Genomic DNA, 25,581 nt, shown 5'->3' on the forward strand with positions numbered 1-25,581 from the left:
GTTTATGAGGCACCTAGGCCTTCACTAGGAGCCACACCAAAAAGTCATGCCGTAACACGGGACCTGGTCTTCTCGATATGTCTCTATGCTGCTCAGCTCTGAGTCAGCCTAAAATGGCATCTACCAAGGCTCCAAACCTCTGAAAGCCATCACACCACTGTGCACACTGTCCCCTCATGGTCTACAGATGCCAAGTGACTTGCCCGGGTTATTCAGCACTCTGTGACAGCACTAGGACCAGAGCAATGTCCCTCCCAGGACTTTCTTCCTTGTGACTCTGTAGGGCATGCAGTGGGGCTCAGTGAAGCTTGGCTTTAGCTAGTCATCAAAGGCCTCAGAGGGGAATTGTGGGCCAGATCATCTGTATCTTTCTGTCCCCTCTCATATAGTCTCCTGTGACAGAGTGGATCCAGCCTTCGTCAGGATTTAGAGTTACTTTAAGGTGATGAGTGTTGGGGGGTGTCGCTGAGTGTTGCAGGAGGGATGTGGCGTGAGTTACTGGTCCTTCTGTCTTATCCTTGGAAGCTGAGACATAGGGATGTCAGATGGTGTGGGTTTTCTGGGAACAGGGTACTACAACCCTGATGGTGCAAGACTTCCCCTTCATGGGTGGGTGGGCTCCAGCCCAAACAGACCAGACCCCACCCGCCAACCTGATGCCACTCGTCAGCACTTCCAAGGCTGTTCAGGAGATGCGGGGCCATGCTGTAATCAGCACTGCCTGGAACGCCAGTGCCCTAACCCCACCACACGCGTACACACATTCGTGCACAGACACTTTCAGTCGGCTCCAGCAGAGAGGCTAGAGACCTTGTGGCCACAGACAAGATGGGGCTCTGCAAGAGGCCTCCTTCTGAGAACCCCTCCCCTCCTGAGCTTCTGTCCCTCCCTCTCACACCCCTGCTTTTACTCTCCTTCCTCTGGAATGTACCTATCTCCTGTCACCGTGGACCCTCTCCCGTGGACCCACCAGAGCTTCAGCTCCCTCCAGGCCCCTATGCAGTGGCGTTGGTACTGTACTGGCCTGCCTTTGAGATTCGAATTTTCACGGGCTCTTTGCCAGGTTTCTGGGTGGAAGCTAGAGCTAAAGGTTTCTGCTGGTCCATCTGTCTCCCTGAATATTGCCCCTTCCTAGTACTGGCCACCACTATCACTGTCTAAAGACTGTGGGTACCCAGGAGCATCTGAGTTCTCCTGGGCCTCAGGTCTCTCTCTCTCTCTCTCTCCACAGTAGTAACTGAGGTTCTTAGTCATAGCCTTGTGGTCAAGGCTCCCTGAGCTGAAAACACCTGAGATCTGCCTTCACTGCTGGCAGACAGCTGATGACTTGGGGGACAGGATGGGCTGTAGAGGCTTAGCCTCGTTCTCTCACGATGGTCTGTGTCTCAGTGTGCATCTGAGTCAGGGCAAAGCTGCGTGGGTGTGTTCATGGGAGTCCTGAGGGTTGACCTGGCCAGGAAAGAGACTTCTGTTGCCCCAGGCGGCTGCAATCTGAAAGCACTCAGGGCGCCAGGCTGTGTGTGTGTGTAGTAAGACACCAGAAGACTGGCGTCAGCCAGCCAGGGATCTGAGTTCAGACATAGGTGTTAAGCCCCGGAGATAAGAGCAGACCAGAGCTAGCCCTGGTTTTCATCTCCAAGCCGGGATTCCTGTGATCTGAATAGGTGGAGCCTTTTCAAACTTAGCCTTGCAGCTTCGAGAAGGCGAGCCTGGCAAGGTCCCAGAGACCCTGCTGAAGGAGAAAGGTGACTTGGGTCTCCATCTCCACTAGCCCTCAGCCCCCAGTCTTTCCAAGCTCACCAGGATGGGAAGCCCTTTGACTGTTGGCATTTTGCAAGCTTAGAACCCTGATGGGAAGGAAGGCTGGAGAGGGCACAGAGGGAAGGTCCAGAGGGGCCAGGCAGCCTCAGAGCTAGGCGCTGTGCTAAGTGCAAAGGAAAGCTTGTTTCCTTAGGCTGTTGCCTTTAACTGCTGTACTTTTAACCTCCTCAGAAAGGGGCCTTGGGGGCCGCGGCTGGCTCCAGCCCAGAGCGTGGTCTCTGATGGTGCTGTCACAGTTTAGCAGTAATCTCAGCCAACACCATCTATGTCCCCCACTGAACAAGCCTCTGCCTCCTCAGCCACCCTCCAAGAGAACAGCAGTTTACAGGCCTTGAGCTCGATAAGACAAGCAGCCCCTCACCATTGTCTGCCAGGTCCAGCCACCTCCCAGATGACATCAGGGCCAGTTGTCCAGGTCTCAGCCCCAGGAAGCATTCAGGCCTCCCATCTCCCCTGTTATATGCCTCTCTCTGTCTCTCTCTCTTTCTCTCTCCTCCCACCTTTCTTTTTCCCTCTCTTCCTGTTTATACTGTTTCTCCTAGCTAGTTCCAGCTCCCACCCCCACCCCGGTGTTCAAGCTTCTTGCTAACAAAATGGTTTGCTTGGGACAAACCCCATCTGAACCAATTTGCTGAACTTGTAACTATCCTGTGGTCATCTGGTCTCCTCACTTTTATCCCTTCGAGGGAAAATGCTGGTCACTCTGACTTCTTAATGAGGGGACACCCCATCCCCCATCCAACACACACCTAACTCTCCACCCAAAAACCCTCAAGCAGAAGGAACTGAAAGCTGTTTTGATTTTTACATATCTTTCCTGCGCCAGGCACTGGGCAAGGCACTTGGTTGGCTTCTCTGTATTCGTTCACTGCCCTGAGCTCCCACCGAGCCCACCCCAAGTAGGGGGGTCTTAACCACAGCCCCTACTAATGCTGAAGAACTGGGAGGTAGATGCAGGAGGGAAAAAAATCAATGCATGTCAACGGGGATAGGAATTTACTCTCCATCTTGGGAGAGGGTTTTGGAAAGAGGCAAGGAAGGAAATGAAAAGCTGTAAACACGAATCTGCCATCCTCCTCCCTGAACCATCTCTTGATTAAAAAGAAAGATTCTTTGCCCAGAATCCAGTGAAGGCAGAGCTCGTGGGGGCTTGGGTAGCAGGGCCACCTGCAGGGTTGAGGGGAGGAGGCTGGATAGGGCCCGATGTCCTGGGGATAATCACAGTGACTAATTCGATTGCAGCAATAATAGTAACTCACATTTGCTGACTGGAAGCTTTAAGCACTTTGGGATGTGCTCTATATGCATTATTTAATTCCATTCCTACAGCCAGGCTCTGAAACAGACATTGTTATCCTCAAGCTCAGGAACCCAGGGCACCTGCCCCAAGTCTCCAGGAAGCAGGTGGCCAGAGCCTGTGCTCTTAAAGGAGTCCCTAGATGGCTTCCTCTATCCCAGGTAGATGGGCCTACCTACCTGCCTTTCCCCTCAGGCTGAAGTTTGAGTCAGACAGGGGAGATGGACCCCTCTTCACCACAGGAAGTGGCCAGAACCTCAGCAGGGGCAGACTTCTCCTCATACCAGGTCTAATCCCACTCCTACTGGGCAGCTTGGGTGGTTAGTTTAGGACCAGGGTATGTGGCTACAGCTAGGACCTAATAAAAGTGCTCCACTAATCCCTTTAATGAGCAGCATCTTGGCACTCATGTGTTCAGAGCAAGGCTGGCTGGGACAGGCAGGAGCTAGGGCCCGCTATTCTTTTGTGGTGGTGGAAGTCCCAGGATTACCCCAAGGCTGAGCCTGGGCCCCTGGGTACCCTCTTCCAAACACACACAGCGCTGCCTTTGCAGGTCCAAGGGGGTCCTTCTGGATCCTGGAGACTTGGGCTCCCCACAGCTCCACGCCAGCCAGGGGCCCTTTGAGGGTCTCAGACTTTAGGTAATTAGACCTGAAGAATGCCCAGCCCAAAGCAGAGTTTACTTTTGGCCTTCTGCTGGAGCCCTCTTCCCACTTGGCCACAGCTGTGCCAAGTTTCATTAAGGCCTAATGTCCTCAGTGTCTCTCCTCCCTACCCAGAGAATGGGGAGCCAGACCTCATGATGTATATATAGTAGCTGATCCATGAAAAGTCATGCCATCACCCCACCCACCCAGAGCCAGGGCACAGCAACTGATGCTTGGCCAAGGGACCGTACCCACTGTATAAGACAAGGTACAGGGTCAGCTGTGCCTGTCTCCTCACAGAGATTGAGTATGATGCCCCCTCCCTGTGTGTACCTCTGCCGATGCTCCCAAGTAACTGGAGTCCTTCTGAGAGGCTAGCCACCTCTTTGCCCTGAGATGCCTTAGGAGTTTGATAGGCACCCTGTGGAAGTGTTGGGGAGGGGGGAGTAACAAGCAGACAAGGCATCCTCCTCTTTAGGTTTATTTATTGTGTGAGAGCAGAGGCCTCTCCCTTCCCATGACTGTCCCTGATGTCCTCTCCTGTCCCCCATGGCCTGCCCAACCCAACCTGTGCCATCGGGGGGGGGGGGGGTCAGCTCCAGTAACAAGCCTGTTTTCTAGCAAGACCATAGGCAGTCTGGGCATTGGAGTCTGGCATCCTGTGGCCTGCCCCAGTGACAGTTCCCCATGTAGGGTGAGCCCAGGGCCGTGTGGCTTCCTCTTTGTCCTTGGTGTTGCTGTATGCAAGACAGAGCTGTCACTCCCACCTTCTAGGGTCCCCAAGCCCCTGGAGAATACGAGGGCACAGTCTGAGTGTGAGCACTGGCTTGAGGTCCCTCATGTCACTGCTGGGGGTGGGAGGGAGGACAGGAGAACAAGCTCCCTTATAGCCATGTCTCATGGGCCAGACTCCATGCTGCTGGGGGAACCTCTCTAGTTGCCTGGTCCTGGCCGGTTTCTGCTAGGCTTCATCAGGAGTCTACTTATACTGCCAGAAAGCTGCTGAGATCTGGGGAGGTTGGGGTGGGGGTTGAGCCGAAGCCAGGCCACTAAGTCAAAATGTCTAGAGTACTCTTCAGCCTGCCTCCTTCCTCTTCCTCTCCCAGCAACCCTCCTGCATGGGGTCCCATCTGGCACTGCATGGGCCATAGGTCCCTGTGTGTCCCCTTGTAGAAGCTGTTGTGTTATGCTTACTATGTGACTCCTCTCCCCCCCCCCCATACTGAAAGATTCACAACACTTGTACCTCTGGGCCCGCCCCCCCATGACTGGTCAGTCTCCCGCCGCGTCACGTGCATGCCAGTGTCCTGGACAGCAGAATTCCACTGCAAGACCGCCCTCTTCCCGTGTGACACCCCTGCACCTCCCTCCACCCTCTCCTTCTGCTTGTGGAGATCAGTGTACTTCTGGATCATTGTCCATATCTCTCAAAGGAAAAAGAGAAAAAGAATCCTCAATGCTTTTCTTTTCAAAAGGGAAAAAAAAAGGAAAAAAAAAACAATGCCAACAGCCCAGCGTCCGTGAACAACCCAACAGTAACAAAGCATGCGTTCGGGATGGAGGAAGGTAAGGCCACGTGTTTCCACTCGCCGCTTGCTCCTAGGGCTGGGTGGGGTGACCTGAAGTGGGGATCCAGTGTGCATCACCCCTCCTCCATGTCCACTTCCCACACGCTGTCACTCTTGCGTCTTTGGAGGAACAAAGAGAGATCTGGTTTGACAGCAGGTACACAGGGAAGCACCCCAGAGACTGTCCCAGGACCAGCCAAGCCCCAGATCCTACCACTAATTAGTTCACGCTGGAGAAAGGCCCCATGTCTCCCTACCACATCTTTCATTCCAGAAATTATTTTTGTGGACAAGCTTCTTTTCAGTCCTGGAAATTGTGACTGGTGAAGTAGAGACGAGGCACACACACCCTACCAGGACCTGTCCTCCTGCGGGGTGGGGGGTGTGATGCACTTGGAGTGGAAATGCAGAGTTCAGTAGGCTCTGAAGTACATATCAGGGTCACAGAAGAGTGGACACCCATAAAAAGCTTAGAGAGACAAGCACGCATTCTGGGGCCCAGTGACCTCAAGCTGTCCATACAGGAGCATCAGGCTGTGAACAGCCATCTGGTAGTGCCGGGAAGTTTATGCCTAGGGACCCTGAGGAGTGAGTGACAGTCTAAGTGGAGGAATAATAAGATGTTGTGTTGTAGAGTACCCTGACTTTGAGTGGATAAGTACAGAGATCTGGGAACCCCAGTGGCCAGTTCAGACTAACCAGGGCAATATTAAAAGGAGACGAAGTCAGCAAAATCTTAGGTACCCTGGGATGTGGAGGCAAGGAGCAGGCTTGCCCGGCCCCATCTCTCCCAGGCCTAAGTAACAGAGAGAAAGCTTGGCCATGCCTGGCCTCCAAGAGAGCAAATCCATCTTGTAACCCTCTGGCAACTGTCCCTGCACTGTCATTTGATAGATGGGGTGTGTGTCCACTCAGACTCATGTGGTGGGGTCACCAAGATGACTAGGGGTATTGCTGGGACTTACGCCGAGGGACAGTGGGTTGCCAAGCTTGGGCCTGGGCTGTGGATTCCTCAGCTTCTTTGGCAGTGTGGATATGTGGCTATGTTGCATTTTGAATCAAGACTGTCGGGGCTCTCCCTCTGCTTGACAAAGAAGCCACCCTTCCCCTACTGATGGCCTCTCTGGCTCCTTATCTGGGGCAGTCTTCCTTGGGCCTGCATCCATCCCATCTGTATCCTGAAGAGGCCCCTGCCTTTCTAGCTACTGACTGCTCCCCTCCTGCCCTTCTGGCCCTGCTTCAGCGCCCCCTAGTGCTAGGTTGGCTGCGCAGTAGGGCATGGGCCTCTGAAAGCTACTTGGGTCCTTGGGTTTCTCTGGGAAACTCCTGGGCTTGCTTGTGCAAAAAGAAAAGAAGAGAAGAAACTCTATTGGAGTCTGCTGCTTGCTTACGAGTGCCCAGGGTCTTCCCTTTGCTCTCCAGCCCTTCCCCTCTAGTACACAATGGCCCCGTCCCCATATGAAGGTGAACCTGAAAGCTAAGCAGGAAGAAAAGATCTGAGCAGCCCCCTGCCTCATCTTTTTGCACATACAAAGCTATCCCATGGCTTTCCCAGGACCAAGGCCCCATAGGAAGCCAGCGTCCAGTCCCTCAGCCTGTGTCACTTACTACTCACAATGCTCACAACATGATGGGAATCTATAATATCCTGGTGTGCTCTTATAGCCTAGGCTCAGGTCCAGACATGACTGGCATAGTTACCCTGTCTTCTGTGGCTGCTGCTGCTGCCGCCAGGCAGCCCAACTTGGGCTATAGTGTGGCCTTCAGTGTGATGTACCAACCCAGTGGAGGCCATGACCCCTCACTCCCTAACCAAAGCCAGCTGTGTTGCATGTGTATGGCGGCAGGGGCCTGGGGCAGGGACAGACTGGGTACTGAGCTCTGAAGCCGTATCAGATGAGTGTGTTGCTGGGCATACCTTGATGTTTTGAGTAACTGCTTTGAGATCCTACACTCCTGAGGTAGACAAGCAAAACTCTCTAATCACAAGCTTCAGAGGAAGAAGCCGAGCCATAGGTCACCTCTGAGCTTGGAAAAGACTCCAGAAACTGTCCGCGCATGTGCTTGCCTGTATCTCAGAGCCAACAGTGAAAAGCAAAGAGGGACAGGAACTGACCACCCTGAGAAAACCAATAAATGAACCCAGCAAGCAGGAAGCCCTGCGCTTGCCCCAGTTACTGTCTTGGATGAAGAAGAGGTGGTGAGGCAGTTACCATAGCTAAACAACATGGGTCTGTGTGCCATTTCCAGAATAGCAGTGTGGAGGTACAGGGACTAGAGTCACAGGACCTTGCCACTCTACAGATCACTCAGCATATTCATTCTGTGGGTCTCCAGGAGACTTGGGGGGGTTGAAATGAAATATCCATGCACCCTCCAGTGGAATAGGTTCCCCCTCAAAAAAAGGAGCCCATTATACAGAGAAGGCACACACTTTCTACAAGGTGCAAGCAAGCTCAAGCCTGGCTAGCAGAGCTTTTGTGGTTGAGAGTAAGGGAACAATGGATGGCTAAACTGGGATGGAGCTCTGGTGACAGGTCAGCCAGAAGAGCAACAGATGAGGTAGGGACAGATCAGGCAGACAAGCTGTCTCTTCTCTTGCCCTGGCTTCTGCCCACCTGCTGATCCTAGATAGTATGCACTGAGGAACTGGAGGAGAATGCTGACTGAGCATGAGTACGTGTGCAGGTGCTAGCCTACACTCCACGAGTGACTGTGCCACCCACACAGGGCCTCAAGGCTTCCCCTCACAGTGAAAGAAACCCCCAAGTCAAATGCTAGAGTCTGCTAGCCAAGGGGGCTTCCTCTCCCCTAACTGAGTTGTCCTGTGACCTGAGCTGCCACTTGGCCCATATGGAGAGCAGGTGGGCATGAACCTCCCTGAAAAAGAATATGAATGGACCCACAGTGGGACCTGATGGTGAGCAGCCAGGCCCTGGGTGTGTCCCCACCTCCAGCCTGCTCTGACCAAGCCTGGCCCTCTCCTCTGTCTTGCAGAACTTCAGCGAGAGGGAAGCATCGAGACTCTGAGTAACAGCTCAGGCTCCACCAGTGGCAGCATCCCAAGAAACTTCGATGGCTACCGATCTCCGCTCCCTACCAACGACAGCCAGCCGCTCAGCCTCTTCCCCACTGGCTTCCCATAGCCACCAGCCACCTGCTTCTGACTGGCTGGCTTGCTCACCCTCTAGAGGGACAGGGAGAAGCACCCCGCTCCCTGCACGCCTCTGGTCCTACCCTTCTCAGTCAGTCTCTGTTCCTCTTTCATCAACTCCACCTCCCCTAAGCTTAGTGACAACAGCCGCTCATCCTATCTGGACGAGAAGAGACCTCCAGAACACCTCGGCACACCCTGACCTCTGCCACTCCTGTCATTGGGGGCTGTGGCCAAAAGAGACTGCAGAAATTCAGTCCCTTCTCTCTTTGCACATAATGTCCCGCATCGGATCCGCTTTTGTATTTTTTAACTGTACCCACAGGGGGACTGGAACAGTGGCCAGATCTTAGGGCTTGGGTGGGGAGAAGTTGAATGGTCCAGCCAGGCATTCAGGTGGACAATGTCAGCACTAGCCCACTTCAGGCTGTGATGGGCACTGCCCCTCCCCCCCCCCCCAGGTATCCCTGCTCGGTTCCCTCTAAGACAGGAGTGAACTGAAGCCCGGAGTGATAGGGAAGGAAGAAAGAAAGAGGCTCCCTTTGGTCCTTGCTTCCCTGTTGGCTCATGGGGAGAAATTGTCTGTCTTATCTTTAAGCCCTTGTACCCTGGTCCTGTACTGTTCGGTGAAGGAAACCGTGGTTACTGAGGCCATGTCGAAAGTGCACGTCTTGTTCAATAAATCACGCTGCAATTGGTGTCCATCCCTGAGTTGCTGGGGTCAGAGTCCTCTCCAAACCCTGAGCAAAGTCCTGACTATGGGCAGCTGCTCTCAACGCTCACACCCCCACTATGTACAAGTGACAGGGAGCCCATGTTGGGTAGGAAAGGGGAGGACAAGTTTCCCACTGGAAATAGGTGGGGCGTCACTAAGCCCAGGCTCCAAGATTCTTGGCTGTTACCAGAGCCTGTGACTTCTGGAGGTGCCAACCTTAGACCTCCCCACTAGTGGACATAGAGGGCAATTCAGCCCCTAATGTGCCATGGGTTGCTCTAGGAAACAAGATTGCCCTTGACTGTGACCTTGTCTTAGGACACTTGGGAACCACCTCTCTTTTGAGCTCAAGAAGACAGAGAGCTTGCGAGCTAAAGTTGGGTATCTTGTGAAAGTTGGCTACAACCTCAGATCGAAAGCTCTTGGGTTTTGTTGTTGTTTTGTTTTAGAGACCAGCCTACTACAGGTAGCTCAGGTTGACCTCTAACTCACTGTGTAGCCAGGTATAACCCTGATCTTCCTGCCTCCACTTCTCAAGTGCTGGGATTGCAGGCATATGCCACCATACCCAGCCTGAATTCTTGTTTCATTTCCTCCCTCCTCCTATTCTGAACCTGAGCAGTGACAGGAAGATAATAGCCAAACAACAGGGAGGTGCGGGGAACAGGGAGAGAGGTTAATGCAGTTCTGGCCCCTCTGCCTTCCACACACCTCAGAGGCCTCAGAAAGGTCTTGAAGGACTGAAGGAAACCCACCGAGCCCGGGATGCTTTAAGACAGTTTTTAATGGAAGAACTGGACTCACAGACAAGCAGTGTTCCCACCCCAGTGCCTGAAGAGAAATGTAATATTCCATCTCCTCCATCAGATCAATTGACCCTATGAGGAGAAGACCCTACTCACACTGTGCCTCCTGTCTGGGCCCCTGAGGGTTGAGAAACCCTGTATCAGAAGGAAGCTTTCTGGGAACACAAGGCCTAGGCCACGGGCGCAAGCTGGGACTCCACAGGACAGCAGCTTTCCCCCATTTGGGCAGCATTCAACATCAATGTGCCTGGCACAGCCCCCATCCCCAGCTGGAGCACCATTTTAGTCAACAGCGGACAAAAGGAGGGTGCCACAGGCTGCTTGTCCACACAGCTGGTGGCTTGGTTGCCCAGGGTTGGGTACTGAAGCTCTAGAAAGCATGGCCCCTCTGCACCCACCCCTGGGCACATGGATGGGACAAAGACATTGGTGCCAGGAGCTCTCAGCCATGCAGAGGACCTGCCAACCCTGGTTGAGTCCTTCCTTTACAGCAGGGGGTGGGAAACAGACATGGCCTCCTCCAGTCAGGGAAAGTAGTGGGTGTAGGGCTGAGCTTGCAGGACAATCTGGTTATTCATCTGCTTGCAGTCAGGGCAACTCCAAGTAACTGGGGGAGGGGTGAGGATCAGCGAGCCCAGATAAGCTGGCCCCATAGCGGCTGCCTTTGGAGTTCAGGTTATCTGAAAGGCCCTGGGCCTGGCCTCCAGCTAATTGGGAAGGTTAGGGACCCAGCCATAGCCTGTAATCAGCTGAAGGTGAGAGCTGGACAGGGGACCTTAATGACACTAGCCCTAGAGCAGCCAGCCTCTTTACCCTCTACAGATAACATCCAAAACAACCTCCACCTCCCCATTGCAACCCCCCCTCCCAGACCTCATGATAGCATCACTCAGAAGGTCATCAGGACATGAATCTAACTGTGGCTGGGCCAGGTGACCTTGAGGAAGGTAGGTGACCTCCTCATTCTCACAGCACTGCCTACTTATGGGGCTCTCTCTCAATCTGATAGGAGAAAAATATCTTCTTGGTCTGCAAAGAGGCTGCTGGAGACTGGGATGGCAACTCAAAAGGCATGGTACTGTCTGGGAGGGATTCAGTAAAAGGCCCAGTGGTCCAAGGGCAAAAATCACACACAAGCATAGACAACAGGACCAACTCTGCCAGGGGCACGCAGAAGCCAGGCCACAGAGCCACAAGGCTGAAACTGGGGGTAATTTCTCAATACTTGTTTTTAATTTTTACAAATCACAAACTGTAAACCCAAAAATGTCACCCACCCTCTTTTTGCTGATGACAAGCCTGAGTCTCAAGAAGGGCAGGGTCTTTCCCAAGGTCATGGGTTCACACAGCTAGTCAGATGACCCCTGTCTGCACCTTGTTGCTCCATGTACTCAGGCCAGTTCCTGAGTACAGCCACCTGGATCCCAGCTGACCTCTGCCTTCAGTACTCCTCAGACAACCCCAGACCCATCTCACTGACTCCCCAGGTCCTATCCAAGTTTTCAGCTGGAGCTTCTGGCTGACATTGAAACTGCTCCCCAAGTAACCCTCCCATACCTCCGCCTCCTGCAGACCTGGTTCTAAGATCCAGAGCCCAGTGGAAACTATGGAATGGCAGTGCTGCTTTTCTCTGTGAGCATGATAGCAATGCCGCCACTTAGAAAAAAATGCCTTTCTAAGGAGTGAATTTGGGATCTGAGTGTGTGCTTTTTTGAGGTTCCAGGGTTCCATTCTAGTTTTCCCCACCAGGAGCTATGTGACCTTAGCCAAATTACCTGAAACTCTAGGCTTCAGGGTTCTCGCATATACGGAGAGGCACTGGGAAGAGCTGAGCAGGGGTAGCCTGGCTAAGGCAAGAGGAACGATGCAGGTCAGAAAGGCAAAAGGGTGTTCAGAGGCTATAGACCAGCAGATCACTGTGGGGTGAGAGGCAGGAGGCAGAGAAGATTGTGACCACGCTGTGCCCCAGGTACTCCAGAGAACACCCCCCATCCCCTTCCTGGTGCGGGCCAAAATGAGCCAGCCTGTTGAGTGCCCACTGACCAGCCACACCCTGCTGTTTCAGGTGGACCAGTCCTGGAGCCTTTCTCACTCTGGTTCACTCTCCTGAGATCACAAACACCAACCCCGTGTCCAGGTTCAAGTTCAAGACTCGCACCTCATGTTTGCAGTCTTACTTATACCAACAGCTAGCTACAGCTGCACCAGTTTAGAGTTGTTATAGGATTCCTAAAACTCTGGTGAAATTCTTCCAGAATGGATAAGGACGCCTAGGTTCCTAACCACTGTGATCTCTCAAAATGCAAGGAGATGTCACTCCCCACCCCCCATTGCAAGTGTGCCCCAGGGAAGGCAGCCTAGCTGGGCCTCGGGTTCGCATCAACCTGACAGGCACTGGGTCACTTAGTCGGTAACTGTTCCAGTGCTTCCCAGAGCCTGACAAGGAAGTGGCCCCATGACTGGCCCTGGCACCAGACTAGGGCCATACCATGACTAGGAAGAGGGTCGGACAGCCCACTCTTCCCGCGTAGCCTGCCGCACCCCAGCCTGTTGACCAGACCCTGCGCTGGGTAATTGGGACGAGAGAGGCAACTGGCGAGCTGCGGCTCCAGGGAGACTGCGCGCCTGTCAGCCGCAATTTGTTTAAGTGGACGGGACAGGCCGGGCCGCCGCGGGCTGGGGTCACCGAGGCCGCGGCCCCCAGCCTGTCCAGACCCGGGACCGCGGGGGAGCCCAGCCCCACTGCTTAACCGGGCTAGCTGGCGCCAAGGCTCCGGGAGGCGCGGGTCCGGTGGAGAAGCTGTGGAAGGGAACGACGGATGCGCCTAGTGTCTCTCCTGACCACTTTTCCTAAACATAGGGCCACACATATCACCCCAGTTTTCCCCGGGCACATTCATTTGCCAAGACGCGCTTAGCGCCCAATTACCGGCGCTCACGTTCCCCTCACCCAACAGGACCACAATACACCCCACAGCCCGCATCCACTCGGTGCGGGCTCAGACAAATCTACTCCGGGTCGTGCATGCAGACACCTACAGGTGTTGTGGAATAATCTTTTTCCGCCTACACACAGGGACCTATGAGATTTTTAGGATCAACTCAGGAGTCAGATCTTAGCTTTGTCTCTTGACCATGCTCGATATTACAGGGCCAAAAAAAAAGGGGGGGGGAACCCGGCAGCCCTGCCAGGCTTGGGACTGCAGTCCCATCCGGGCCAGGCTACTGGTGCTCGATTTTGGTTGTTGCGGGAAGCTAAGAGCACGAACCATGCGAAAGGGGCCTGGGACCACGAAACCAGCGCTCGCCCGACGCCCCCCGCCCAGGACCGCCTGGGAGAGGGAGGGGCGGCTGAGCGCGCGTCCCCCACCCGTCTGCGGGTCCCGGCCGATGCGAAGTGACAGGGGCCGGAGCTTTGTTGTGGAGCCTCGGCCGCCTGGCGCCAGCCGCCCTCGCCGGTGCCCTCCCCCTCCAGCCCCGGGCGGCCCGCGAGGCGCCCCCCGGGGCCTCTTAAAGAGACACGCACACTCTGCCCGGGGGACTCCCCCAGGGGCGCCTGTTCCTGGGAAGGGGAGTTTAGGGGGGGTGCAAACCCAGGCGGGGGTAGGGCGGAGCAGGAGCTGCGAGCCTCAAGGCGCCGCTCGAGAGGCTGCTTGGGCCGCCCCCGCGCCAGTTTCTGATGATCCAAGGGTATTCTAGGCAGAAGTTTGATTGGGGAGGGTCGATAAAGAATCTTAAGAGTGGCTGAGGCAGGTCCTCCGGGTGACTGCGGGATGGTGGGCTGCAGCCGTTGGTGAAAGGAATCCCAGCCTGCCAGGAAAAAGCCTGTGGATCAGCCTCAGGGCAGGTTCTTAACTCCTTAGGTGGGATTCAAGTCCCCCAATTCAGCCACTGCGCCCTAGCTGCCCGGTTTCGTGGACAAATAACTCATACTTTCGTGTTTCAAATCTAGGGTACAGAGGGGTAGACCAGCTACTGTATGCTACCCAGGAAATATATCCAAAATACATACACAGTTCTTACAAGTACTGACGTGCTTGTCCCCATACACACAATTTAGCAGATGTATTGCTAATTCGGAAAGCTGACCTGGCCTTTTTTTTTTTTTTTTTTTTTTTTTTTTTTTTTGTTCACCTCACAACTGCCCAAGTGTGTTGAAACATATCTCTCCTGGAGGGGACACATCCAGTTTAAATTAGAACTTATGCAAAGCTGCAATGGATCTCACCCCAGCTGTGAAACATTGCGAAGCTAGGGCTGAAGATTCACTATGGACAGAGAAGAACAACCTAGATGAGAATAAGGTCCTAAAGAAAAATCCCGTGGTGCAGGCATGTACAGGGCTATGAAGAATTACAAGTGCTTGCTGTTGGCTCAGAAACACGGGGGAAAGGTCGTGGAGGCCAAACGACTCCTGCTGGTCTCAACCACGCACTGCCGGGGGCAGCTGGCCTCTAAACGCCTTTCTGGGAGGTCAGCAACTAAGTGCCCTGAGTTCTGCTGTATACAACGGAGGGGCAAGCTGCCTGGGCCATTGATGAATTTAGGTGCCCACCATTCAGACACAGAGCCGGAGCAGGGAAATTCACTTGTAGTGGTTGTTTGGGTTGGATTGTCTATTGTGGCTACTTCATACCCTGCCTTACCACCCCCTCCCACACACACCCAACAAGCATAAGGGGCAGCGTCCCAGCCCTGTTTGAGGCAAGTGTATGATCTTTCTACTCTGGACACACCTGATTGTGTACCGAGGGCATTGGGTGCGAAATACAACACAGACAGACAGACAGACACACACACACACACACACACACACACACACACACACACACAGGCCTTCGCCAGAGAAAAAACGAAGACTGATCATCGAAGGGGTTGTTCACAAATGCTGGCAAACACCTCAATTCCCACCCGCATTACTCAGCATTCCTGAACTAGGGCGCCGTGAGCTTCCAAAAGACGGAAACAAACTCTAGTGAAGAAAGGATGCTGCTTGCATCTCAGTACCGGATGCGGCGAAAATTCGTTCTGGCGCGTGTGGAGAATCTGAGGTCTAGCATCAACCAGCGCGGTACCTCCCTAAGCTCAGCAGAAGGTGCGCTTACCTACCTGGTCCCAGGGATCCATTTTCCCACTCGTCAGAAGGCTTTAGGTTGGGAACCTGACACAGACATACTTTGGGCTAAATGCAGGGCCCGCCTGGAACCCCAGGTTTCTGAGTTTGTGAGGGGAGACGCAGGTGAGAGGGGGCCCTTCATTTCCTCGCCCGCAAGGCCGCGTCCCGCTCCCGCCCATGCCGGCCCCATCACGGTTCTGCCAGGGCTCCCCACTCACCGGCTCCAGCTACCTGAGTTCGGCTCCGGGACCTCGGCCGCCCGAGCCTCCTGACCTGCCCGCCCACCGGCCTCGTTTTCCAGGGCCCGCAGCCTCCCTCTGAAGTGCATGGACCCGGGGCAGTGACCGGGAGTGGGATGGGAGGCCAGGCTGGGGCGCAGGCCAGAGCGGCCGGGCCTCCGGGATCAAGAGGGAAAGGGCGCCCCCTCTCCTCTCCGGAACGTGTCAATGCTTTGCACTTGGGGCCGGCATGTGGCTTGGGGTCCTTCCCCAAGGCCCTAGGACCCGGGCGCCCCCTGCCTCGAGCCCTTTCGGCGGGTCAGATCGGCCCTCCACGCTTTCCAGCCCTCGCCCAGGCAGCGGCCCGCGCGGGCGGCGGGGTGGGGGCCAGGCCAGGGGGAGGGGTCTCGGGGCCCGCTGGCCCGTCATTGGTTAATATTTTATTCTGTTGACATGTTTTCTTACTGCTGAGGCTTCCGACACCTTCTCCCTGGCCCCCCCTCCCGTCCAGAGCTTGGCCTGAGCTGTCAAAACCCCGCCCCCGGAGACCCACAATTGGTCCAAAAAGCGTAAAATCAGCAATCAAGGGGGGCCTGGCTCGTTAGCGCAGGGGATCCGAGCAGGGCAGGACATGTGAGATAGTCACAGTTTTCCAGAGATCAGGACAAGATCTAACCAGTCGCGCGTGGTCCCCGGCGCCGGAGCCGGCCAGGCCAGCCCAGCCCAGGCCAGCCCAGCCCCGCGCAGAGCCCCCTCCGCCCCCGCGCCCAGAGCCCCGCGCCCCTTGAGGTGCGCGGGACGGGGAGCCGGGAGGAGCCGCTGCCGCGCCTGTCGCCGGGGCCGTCAGTCCTCCGTGCGCGCCGCCGCCCGGGCCGGGGGTCCGAGCCGCGCGCCCCCGGCCCCGGCCCCGGCTCCCGGGTGCCTGGGCCGGATGTCCCGATGAGAGAGCCGGCGCTGGCAGCCAGCGCCATGGCTTACCACCCGTTCCACGCGCCACGGCCCGCCGACTTCCCCATGTCCGCCTTCCTGGCGGCAGCGCAGCCCTCCTTCTTCCCGGCGCTAGCGCTACCGCCGGGCGCGCTGGCCAAGCCTCTGCCGGACCCGGGCTTGGCAGGGGCGGCGGCGGCGGCTGCAGCGGCCGCAGCGGCCGCCGAGGCGGGGCTGCACGTCTCGGCACTCGGCCCGCACCCGCCCGCCACGCATCTGCGCTCGCTCAAGAGCCTGGAACCCGAGGACGAGGTGGAGGACGACCCCAAGGTGACGCTGGAAGCCAAGGAGCTGTGGGACCAGTTCCACAAGCTGGGCACCGAGATGGTCATCACCAAGTCCGGGAGGTAGGGTGGCCGGTAGGCCGGCGGGCGGGCGGGCTCGGGGACCGGACAGCACCCATCAGCACCGGCCCGGTGCTCTCAGCTCCCCCGCTCCGGCCCTGGCGCCACGCTCCTCTCCATAGACAAGCAAGCTGACTTTTTTTCGTTTGGCACCGGAGCGAATTAAAAAGAAAAAGCAGAGCAAACATCCCTCGATTGAAATAAAACGAAAACACGCTCCTAAAATAATAGTCCCAATCGTTCAGAGTCTCAAAGTCCCGGTGGCTCAGCCCTGGCGGGTCTCCTCTGCTCCTTGAGGTCTCGCTTTTGTGCCTCAGGGTCGGTCTCCGAGTTCCTAGGAGAAGGAGCCTTTCCCGGATTCTCCACTCGGCTCCCTCGAGTCCATAGTGGGACTAGAATTCCGCCTCCTGCTAACTCCAGACCAACCGTTCGGTTCCTGGTTTACTGTAGCGGGTCTTGAGTTGTTGAGGCCACAACTAGGCCCTGGAGAGAATATTGCTTGTCCTTGGAGCTTGGAGCTCAAGACCAGCCACCTCTTGAGGCCTTAAAGCCAGAAGAAAAACCCAGTCCTCAATCCTTCCAACGCTTCAGGCTCTGAGAATCCAGGCCTCAAGTTCACCCTGTTCTCCCGAACTCCAGGTTCTGGATCCCAGATCAAGATTACAAATATCGTTTTCCCAGACAAAGACCTTGCTAATTTATTTGTACGAGCCCTGTCCAAAGGTCCAAAGAGTGTATTTCTTCTGAACGAATATCAGGGCAATTTAGGAAAACCCAGGGTATTTCTAAAGGGCCTAGTTTCCTTTCCTGGGCACCAGCCTTCATCTCAGATCAGAGTGGAGGAAAGGTCCGCAGACCTGAGTGCAAAGCTCATCCGAGGCTTTACAAAACAGGTTCTGGCCAGCAGAAATGAGTTACAACCACAGGTTGGGTCTTCCCAGTAGCAATAAGAGCACAGCTTGTGTAAAGGAGTTTATAGCAAACATAGATGGGGCAACTTCAGCAAAGGTGTTCTGTCAGCAGGAAGGTAAAGGGGCAAAGAAGAGCTGGGTCCCAATGGCGTGTCCCCCTTCCCTCCCTCCGAGGCGGATGTTCCCCCCCTTCAAGGTGCGAGTCAGCGGCCTGGACAAGAAGGCCAAGTACATCCTGCTGATGGACATCGTGGCTGCCGATGACTGCCGCTACAAGTTTCACAACTCACGGTGGATGGTGGCAGGCAAGGCCGACCCGGAGATGCCCAAACGCATGTATATTCATCCGGACAGTCCAGCCACAGGAGAGCAGTGGATGGCCAAGCCTGTGGCTTTTCACAAGCTGAAGCTGACCAACAACATTTCTGACAAGCATGGCTTTGTGAGTGCGGGAAGGTGTTGCGAACCTAGGTAGAGGAAGGCTGCAGGATTTCTAGAGGGGAGAATGACTTGGTCCCCTAGAGTGACCCTGTCTGGGTCACTACCCTCTGGCCCAGGTAAGCTGGGCCTGGGCTGCCAGAGACCCTGTTCTGCAGGGAAAGAACATGCTGACAGTCGATGGGAAGTTGTAGGCTGCTTGAAATCTCAGTTCCTTCCTGTGAGGGTTTTGAGAGCCCCTCCTAGAGTCAAGACTGAGGCAGGTGCTACAGGGAATGGGCCAAGCTGCTCAGGTCCTGTGGAGGTCATGCTGCTGTGGGGTTGTAGATGCTGAGCTTGGAGAAGCTGCCAAGACTTACTCCTGTAGCTAACCCTTACCTAAGGCTAGAGGATCCAGAAATTAAATCTGCACTCTTTGGAGACCTATCCCTCCAGCAAGATAGATGTTCAGCCAAGGAACAGACAGTATGAGGAACTCTTCATTTCTGCCTGAGCCAAAATCCCAGCCAATGCTGGGGGTTCATTGGGCAAGGTGGGGGGCTCCTATTGCACTATAGGCAGTCCATAGGCCCTCCCCCCTCTTCTCTTTCCTTAGTATTCCAGGAATTTACCAAAGCATGGAGTTGGGGTTTGTTTGTTTCTGTTTCTGTTTTGTTTCGTTTCTATCTCCAACTGGGAGGTGTAATAGAAAAAAAAATAGCTGTGAAAAGAAAACCATGAGAAAAGTAGAAAAAGAAGGGTGGGTGGACGGGGTGGGGGGTAGAGAATGAAAGCTGTCAGTTCCCAGTAGTACAAAGATTTAGGACAGGGCAGGGGACTGCTGGCTGAACCCCATGCTCTTCACAGACCATCCTGAACTCCATGCACAAGTACCAGCCACGCTTCCACATCGTCCGAGCCAATGACATCCTGAAGCTCCCGTACAGCACCTTCCGCACCTACGTCTTCCCAGAGACTGACTTCATCGCTGTCACTGCCTACCAGAATGACAAGGTGTGCTGGGCGGGAAATGGATTCGGTCCCCACATCCATCTCCATCCCGCAACGTGCACAGGCTCTAAACCTCCATCAAACCCACCTAATAGCAGGGGTATCGCAGAAAGATTGAAGAACTCACCACCCACTCAGATTTGCAAGGGCAGCACCCACATAAATCCCCTGGGCTCCCTCTCATACCCACACAGACACACTTACTCCCCTGAGGCACCCAAACAGCTGGGCCATAGTTGGAGTGGAGATGTTTACTTAGCAATTAGTAGAGACTCAGGCTCCCGCTGACATTTTTACATTTTATTCGTTCATTTCTTGGCTCATGACTGGGAATCTAAATGAAAAGAGGGCGCCTGGGGCAATCTGCCCAAGCTCTACAGATGCTGTGAACGCAGGATCCAAGTTTCACTCTCCAAGGGTTCTAAAGAGTGGGACAGGTGGCACAGCTCTGGTGAGCTCCTCTAAGCCACTTGTCTGGGTCCATCCAGGCCCCAGGCCCTTTGGGGGGAAACTAAGAGAATTCTCCTTCAGGTGAAAGGCTTTAATACTTGTCTGTGCCCTCATAGATCATAGTGGAGTAAACGAGGGTGCTCTGTTGTCTTAGGCCGCGTCTCTGTAAGCCAGGGGTCTGCCTGGTCACATACACTATATGGAGTGTGTTAGCTACATGTGAAAGCTAGTGAATTCGTTGGATTCTATAGACACTTGTTTATTTTTATTTTTATTTTTGTAAACTTGACTTTCTGGTCCTGTGTGGGCAGTGATTTGCCCTTGCCTGAACCTGCGGGTTTGGGTGTACGGGTACTGTTTGTCGGGGTACTGTTTGTCAATGCTTAGGCTCGGAATAGTTTAACCCGAGTGACTACTTGAGCCTATTTGTTTGCTTGGGCCTGTACGTGCGTGTTGAGGGATTATTTCTTGAATAAGAAAGAGACCTTGTGTCACTTTCCTAGATGCTTGCCTCCGGGCTTCACCTCCCGGTTTCCTATCCCGGGCGGGTGGCACGACCCCACCCCCTACTCCGGCTCGCTATTCTGCAGGGTGTCCTGAGCCAGGTCATGACTTAGTGCCGCTTCCTCGGTCCCACAGATTACACAATTGAAGATCGACAACAACCCATTTGCCAAGGGCTTCCGGGACACCGGGAATGGCCGTCGGGAGAAAAGGTGAGACACGGGCGGGTGGCCGATGGCACGCGCACCCCGGAGTGCCAAGACTGCTGAGCTCTCCTTCTGCTCTCCCTCAGGAAGCAGCTCACGCTGCCCACTCTCCGCTTGTACGAGGAACACTGCAAGCCGGAGCGTGACGGCGCCGAGTCCGACGCCTCGTCCTGCGACCCTCCGCCTGCGCGTGAACCCCCGCCCTCTCCCAGCGCAGCGCCCAGTCCCCTGCGCGTGCACCGGGCCCGAGGTAAGCAGCGCGCTTGATCCCAGTCAGGGAAGGAGGACTAAGGAAGTGTCCCCCTGGGGTGCCCCTTAAAGTCGGTCCTTTGTTCAGCGATCGGCCAATGTTAAAGGCCTGGGTAAAAGTTACCGGGAATTTCCAGTCTGGTACTCCCAAGTAAGAACTGCCCCTGGCAGTCAGGACCTTTGGTGGGCTTTGGAGTTGGACCCCATGTGGGATGGATGCGTGGTTGGAAATAAGGTTTTCTTCTCTGGAGTTCGTTTTCTTCCACTGTAAGAATAGGGCCTTGAATTTATGTGACCTACAGCTGCCCCTAGAAGCTCTCCCAACTTGACCTTCCCAACAACTGGTCTGTCGAAAGTGTTCCCCGGGGCCGAGTGCCCCGTCGGTCTGCGGCTGCGCCCCTGTAACCGGTGCTCCCTCTCTCCCCGCAGCCGAGGAGAAGCCTTGCGCAGCCGACAGCGACCCTGAGCCGGAGCGCCCGGGCGACGAGCGCGCAGCAGCGCCCCTGGGCCGCAGCCCTACACGGGACACCAGCCCCGCTCGCTTGACCGAACCCGAACGCTCCCGGGAGCGGCGCAGCCCGGAGAGGGGCAGCAAGGAACCGACGGAGGGCGGTGGGGACGGCCCGTTTGGCCTGCGGAGCCTGGAGAAGGAACGCGCCGAGGCCCGGAGGAAGGACGAGGGGCGCAAGGACGCGGGCGAGGGCAAGGAGCCTAGCCTGGCGCCGCTGGTGGTGCAGACAGACAGTGCGTCCCCTCTGGGTGCGGGCCACCTGCCCGGCCTGGCCTTCTCCAGTCACCTGCACGGGCAGCAGTTCTTTGGGCCTCTGGGAGCTGGCCAGCCTCTTTTCCTGCACCCAGGACAATTCGCTATGGGCCCCGGAGCCTTCTCCGCTATGGGCATGGGTCATCTGCTAGCCTCGGTGGCAGGAGGTGGCGGCAATGGCGGAGGCGCCGGGCCTGGAACCGCGGCGGGGCTGGACGCAGGCGGGCTGGGTCCCGCAGCCAGCGCAGCCAGCACCGCGGCGCCCTTCCCGTTTCACCTCTCCCAGCACATGCTGGCATCTCAGGTAAGCCTGTGGTCTGCCGGCGGGGCTGGCCAAGGTGGGGGGCGCAGTTTGGTGGTGGCTGAGATGGGTAGAGAGCTCGAGAGATGCCATAGGTACTCAGATCCTCCAAGGGACCAAATCTACAAGGTCCTGGGAGGTTAAAACAGCATGCTTGCTTATGATCTAGCCAGGACATTGCTTCTCTACCCTGTGTGACCTTAAGGAAGTTCCTGGTCCTCTCTGGCCTGTGTTCTTCTCTATAACCCCCTGCGAGGGGCGAGAGTGCACCTCTCAACACTTGTCTGGTTGACCAGCGAGTTTTATGGGGTTCACTTTTCTGGCCCTAGGAAACTTTTGAGGAGGAAAACCTTTACCTCATGATTGGCTCTGAAAGTTTCTGTGGGCTGGGCGAGCGGAAGAGGGAATTTCGCATTATTTTCTGGACAGTTGACTACTAAAATGACTCACCTCATAGATATCCCTGACCTTTGAGGTCCTCCAGGAAGTCGCCTGCCCTGATAAGCAACTGGATTGGTCTTTGCCTTACTCTGAGTTCCCTAACTCTCCAGCCACATCCAAGGAAGAGGGCTTAGTTCCCTCCCAGCCTCCTCCTGAAATTCTGAGTTCCCAAGGGAGAGTTTACGAAAATGTGGCCAGCGGCACAATAAGGAGATCAGATGCGCAGAACAGCCTCTTTAGTTACTTGGGTGGAATATTCCCTGTGGAAAGATTTGGAATATCTTCATTCAGTTTCTTCCCTCTGAGGTTTCTGGCAAATTGAACCCTTGAGATCTTATCTCCGGGGAAGGAAAACAGGAGTTTAGATTTTTGAGAACGTGGCTTTGGTTCAGAAATCGAAAATGTGTAAAGTCGGGGGTGGGACTCTAAAATGAGTTTTGAACAGAGCTTATCTCAGGGTGTACGCAGTGTCTGGGGCACCCGAACCACCGTGAGTCTGGGCTGAAGGGTTGATCTGTACCCCTGGCTTTCTGTGGATGTGAAAGCCCCCTCCCCCAAACAAACGCTGATGGTGATGGGAATTACGGAGGACATAAGGAAGCCAGGATTTCTGGACAGGGCCTGGTCAGTAGGTAGAAATCCAGGGAGAGTGTGTATTCCAGAGCTCATGAGAAATCAATTAATTGGTTTAGATGTTAGGGGGTAAAGCCATAGCTGTGGGTCAGGTGGAACCAAGTCTTGGGAAATTCGAAGCTTCCTCCCCTCCTCCCAGCCCTAGGTCCCAGGCCGGAAGTGCACATTGGGTTTGCCCTTCCATTCCTCCAGACTAAACTGCTTCTTGGTTTCTCCGTTTGAACCAGGACTTGGGCTTTCTCCGGCTCTAGCATGTTAGTCCCCTCTACCACCTACTCCCTGGGCACACGCTCTGGGGCATTATCTCAAAGGTCAGATATTCTCAAACTGGGGCCTCCTGAGCTGAGTGCCCCCTCTGTCCAGGATTCCTCGCTGCTGGGCTATTCACCAGCAAAGACTCTGCATCTTGCCCTCTGCTGTCACGGAAGTGTGGCCAGCTCTTTGTCAAATATTCTGGCTAGTTCATGAACTGGTTAGCACTTGTGTCCTGCTCCTTGGTGACACAGGAGACCCCTGGGCAGGCAAGCAGGCAAGAGACTTGAGCATCCTGCAGCAGCTCAGAACCTGCAGACAGAAGGCACGACAGAACCACTGTTCTAGATGAGCAGAACCTTACATGACAGTACCAGCTGCTTGCTTGCCACCTGGCCTCTTGCCTGCCTCGTTTCTTCCCTCTAGGCCTTTGCCCAAACTAGTTTAGCCAGCTGATGCTTATTCCCTTACCCCTACCATGCTAACTGGCTCAGACAGGGCAATGCAGCTCCAGGCCTTTGCATCTCACCCTAGGTGATCAACACACTGGGTTTGGCCCTGACACACGGGCTCATCTCCACCTGTGAGCCTGTGGTTTCAAAGTTATGTGACTTCTGGTTCGAGTAAGGCAAAGAGTAGCAAATTGTAGTATTCAGGCTACCATCCTTCAGACCATTGTCTAACCCTGTTTCCTTCTGTTTCTTCCAGGGAATCCCAATGCCCACTTTCGGAGGCCTCTTCCCCTACCCCTACACTTACATGGCAGCAGCGGCAGCCGCTGCCTCCGCTTTACCGGCCACCAGTGCTGCAGCTGCCGCCGCTGCCGCCGCCGGTTCCCTATCACGGAGCCCATTCCTGGGCAGTGCCCGACCCCGCCTGCGCTTCAGCCCCTACCAGATCCCGGTCACCATCCCACCTAGCACTAGCCTCCTTACCACCGGGCTGGCTGCTGAGGGCTCCAAGGCTGCGGGCGGAAGTAGCCGCGAGCCCAGCCCACTGCCTGAGCTGGCTCTCCGAAAAGTGGGGGGCCCATCCCGTGGGGCCCTATCGCCCAGCGGCTCAGCCAAAGAGGCGGCCAGTGAACTGCAGAGCATCCAGAGACTGGTGAGTGGGCTGGAGAGCCAGCGAGCCCTCTCCCCGGGCCGGGAGTCGCCCAAGTGAGGGGGCTGCTCGGCTGCTACGCTGCCACACGAGCCTGGGGCTGGGCTGCTTGCCTCGGCTGCTTGGGACGCGTACAGCACAGAGTGGGTATTTATTTAAATAAAAGAGCAAAAGCAGGCTTCAGCGGTCAGAATAGAGCCTCGTGCGGCAGGTCGGGGGTCTGGGCCGCTTCCCTGGGGCCTCAAGGAGGAATCAGTCTACCCACAACACAGTCGCACTGGAGCCACTGACTGGATTTGATCCAGATCTGAGAGTCAACTACGGGGTGCTTCCTCCTTTCAACTTGGGGATGGTCTCCCAAGTCCCTTCGGAAGCCAGACCGTGCATAGGGTAGAGAGGTGTTCACTTTGGAGAGTATCCCACGATCCCCGGCCTTGGGCCTGGACGTCGTGAGAAACCGGGGTGGAGGATGCTGGAGCCAGAGAAGCTCGAAGTCAGTGGAGACTTGAGCTAGAAGTCCTGTCCGTTTGGTCTTCCCACCTCTATCCAACCAGAGACAGGCGGCGCTCCTACTCCTCGCACTCTTGGGTCAGCGGAGGAAGTTGCACTTCTGCCTTGAGTCCCCAGGGGGCAAAAGATATTTATGAAATAAATGGTAATTTGTGTAAATAAGCTTTAAGATTCACAGAAGATGCAAATTCGTATTAATTTATTCAAAGGTGTACATTGCAGTGTACATATATTTAGAGATTAACTCATAGCATTTCATTTTTTTTTCCATTTTACATGAGCATCTGTATTGTACAGGGCCCCAGGATCTTTGGCTGCTGGGGAAGGGGGAGGCACTGAGCCCCAGGGAAGGCCCACTCCTCGGGCCCCTCATCCTCTGCGCCCGGCTTTGCCCGCCCGGCCCACGGGCCCCACCTCAGGTTTTCACTTTTTGCTCCAGAGGGAGAACGAAGCGAGCAAATAATAAAACGCTACGATGCGAAGTGAACCGCGCTGTGCGCTCTGTGGGCCGCGCGGGGCTGGGACTCTGTGGGCGCAAAAGAAGGGAGTGAGGCGGGGACAAAGGCTGGGCACCCTTATCTGCCTGCCACCGCACCTTGGCCACTGAGGCTCTGGGCTGCCTGTAGAGCTGCCAGGCTCCGAGGCGCCGCTGAGCATCGCAGACGCCGCGACCCAGGCCTGCGCCCTGGGCTCCCTCTGCTGGCCACTAGCTGTGTGTCCGCAGCTCCTGCAGCGGTCGTTGGAGCCACGTCAAGACCTGAAGAGGGGCCTGGTCTCCACTCTTTCCAGAAAGCTGTGGGCCCACTCATCACCCCTTTGCAACGTTTTTCTGGGTACATGGTCTGGGAAAGTGGGTGTATTGGAATGGTCGTTTTCCTTCAATGCCACGGCCTTTGGGCTGCTGAGTGGAGTGGCAGAAGTCTGGCCTAAAAATCCCTCCTTAGAACTCACTCCCAGGGTGAGTGTGGGTCAGTAATCTGTTCTCCTCCCTGCCTCAGCTGGCTGGCGGATTTCAAGGGAGTTCCTGCTGTCTCTTACTACTGGGCCAGTTCTTCCCCAAGAACCACCACCACCACCACCACCACCACCACCACCACCACCACCACCACTAAGGACAGCTAACTGCTCCCATCTATTCCGTCCAGAGGGCTGCCCCCTT

General features: G+C 55.5%; 2 protein-coding genes across 9 annotated transcripts in view; both read left to right on the forward strand.

The window, feature by feature from the left end:
* Window positions 1-9,191, forward strand: part of Bcas3 (BCAS3 microtubule associated cell migration factor) — a 465,957-nt gene extending 456,766 nt beyond the window's left edge. For 4 of the 8 annotated variants that reach the window (XM_051185484.1, XM_051185742.1, XM_051185643.1 and 1 more), the window contains 2 exons: window positions 5,241-5,331; window positions 8,331-9,191. In XM_051185484.1, the coding sequence (XP_051041441.1) occupies window positions 5,241-5,331; window positions 8,331-8,367 (128 nt within the window). In that variant the 3' untranslated portion in view covers window positions 8,368-9,191. The remainder of the gene's footprint in view (window positions 1-5,240; window positions 5,332-8,330) is intronic. The other 4 variants (XM_051185424.1, XM_051185701.1, XM_051185564.1 and 1 more) reach the window with 1 other exon arrangement.
* Window positions 9,192-15,758: 6,567 nt separating this feature from the next.
* On the forward strand, window positions 15,759-24,909 carry Tbx2 (T-box transcription factor 2). The gene is made up of 7 exons (XM_051186010.1): window positions 15,759-16,676; window positions 17,759-18,026; window positions 18,869-19,015; window positions 20,102-20,178; window positions 20,259-20,422; window positions 20,851-21,488; window positions 23,520-24,909. The coding sequence occupies exons 1-7, from the start codon at window positions 16,282-16,284 to the stop codon at window positions 23,970-23,972; spliced, it is 2,142 nt and encodes a 713-aa protein (XP_051041967.1). The 5' UTR covers window positions 15,759-16,281; the 3' UTR covers window positions 23,973-24,909.
* The last annotated feature ends 672 nt before the right edge of the window (window positions 24,910-25,581 follow it).

Source organism: Phodopus roborovskii, unplaced genomic scaffold (assembly GCF_943737965.1).
Source record: "Phodopus roborovskii unplaced genomic scaffold, PHOROB, whole genome shotgun sequence".
NCBI classification, from domain to species: domain Eukaryota; kingdom Metazoa; phylum Chordata; class Mammalia; order Rodentia; family Cricetidae; genus Phodopus; species Phodopus roborovskii.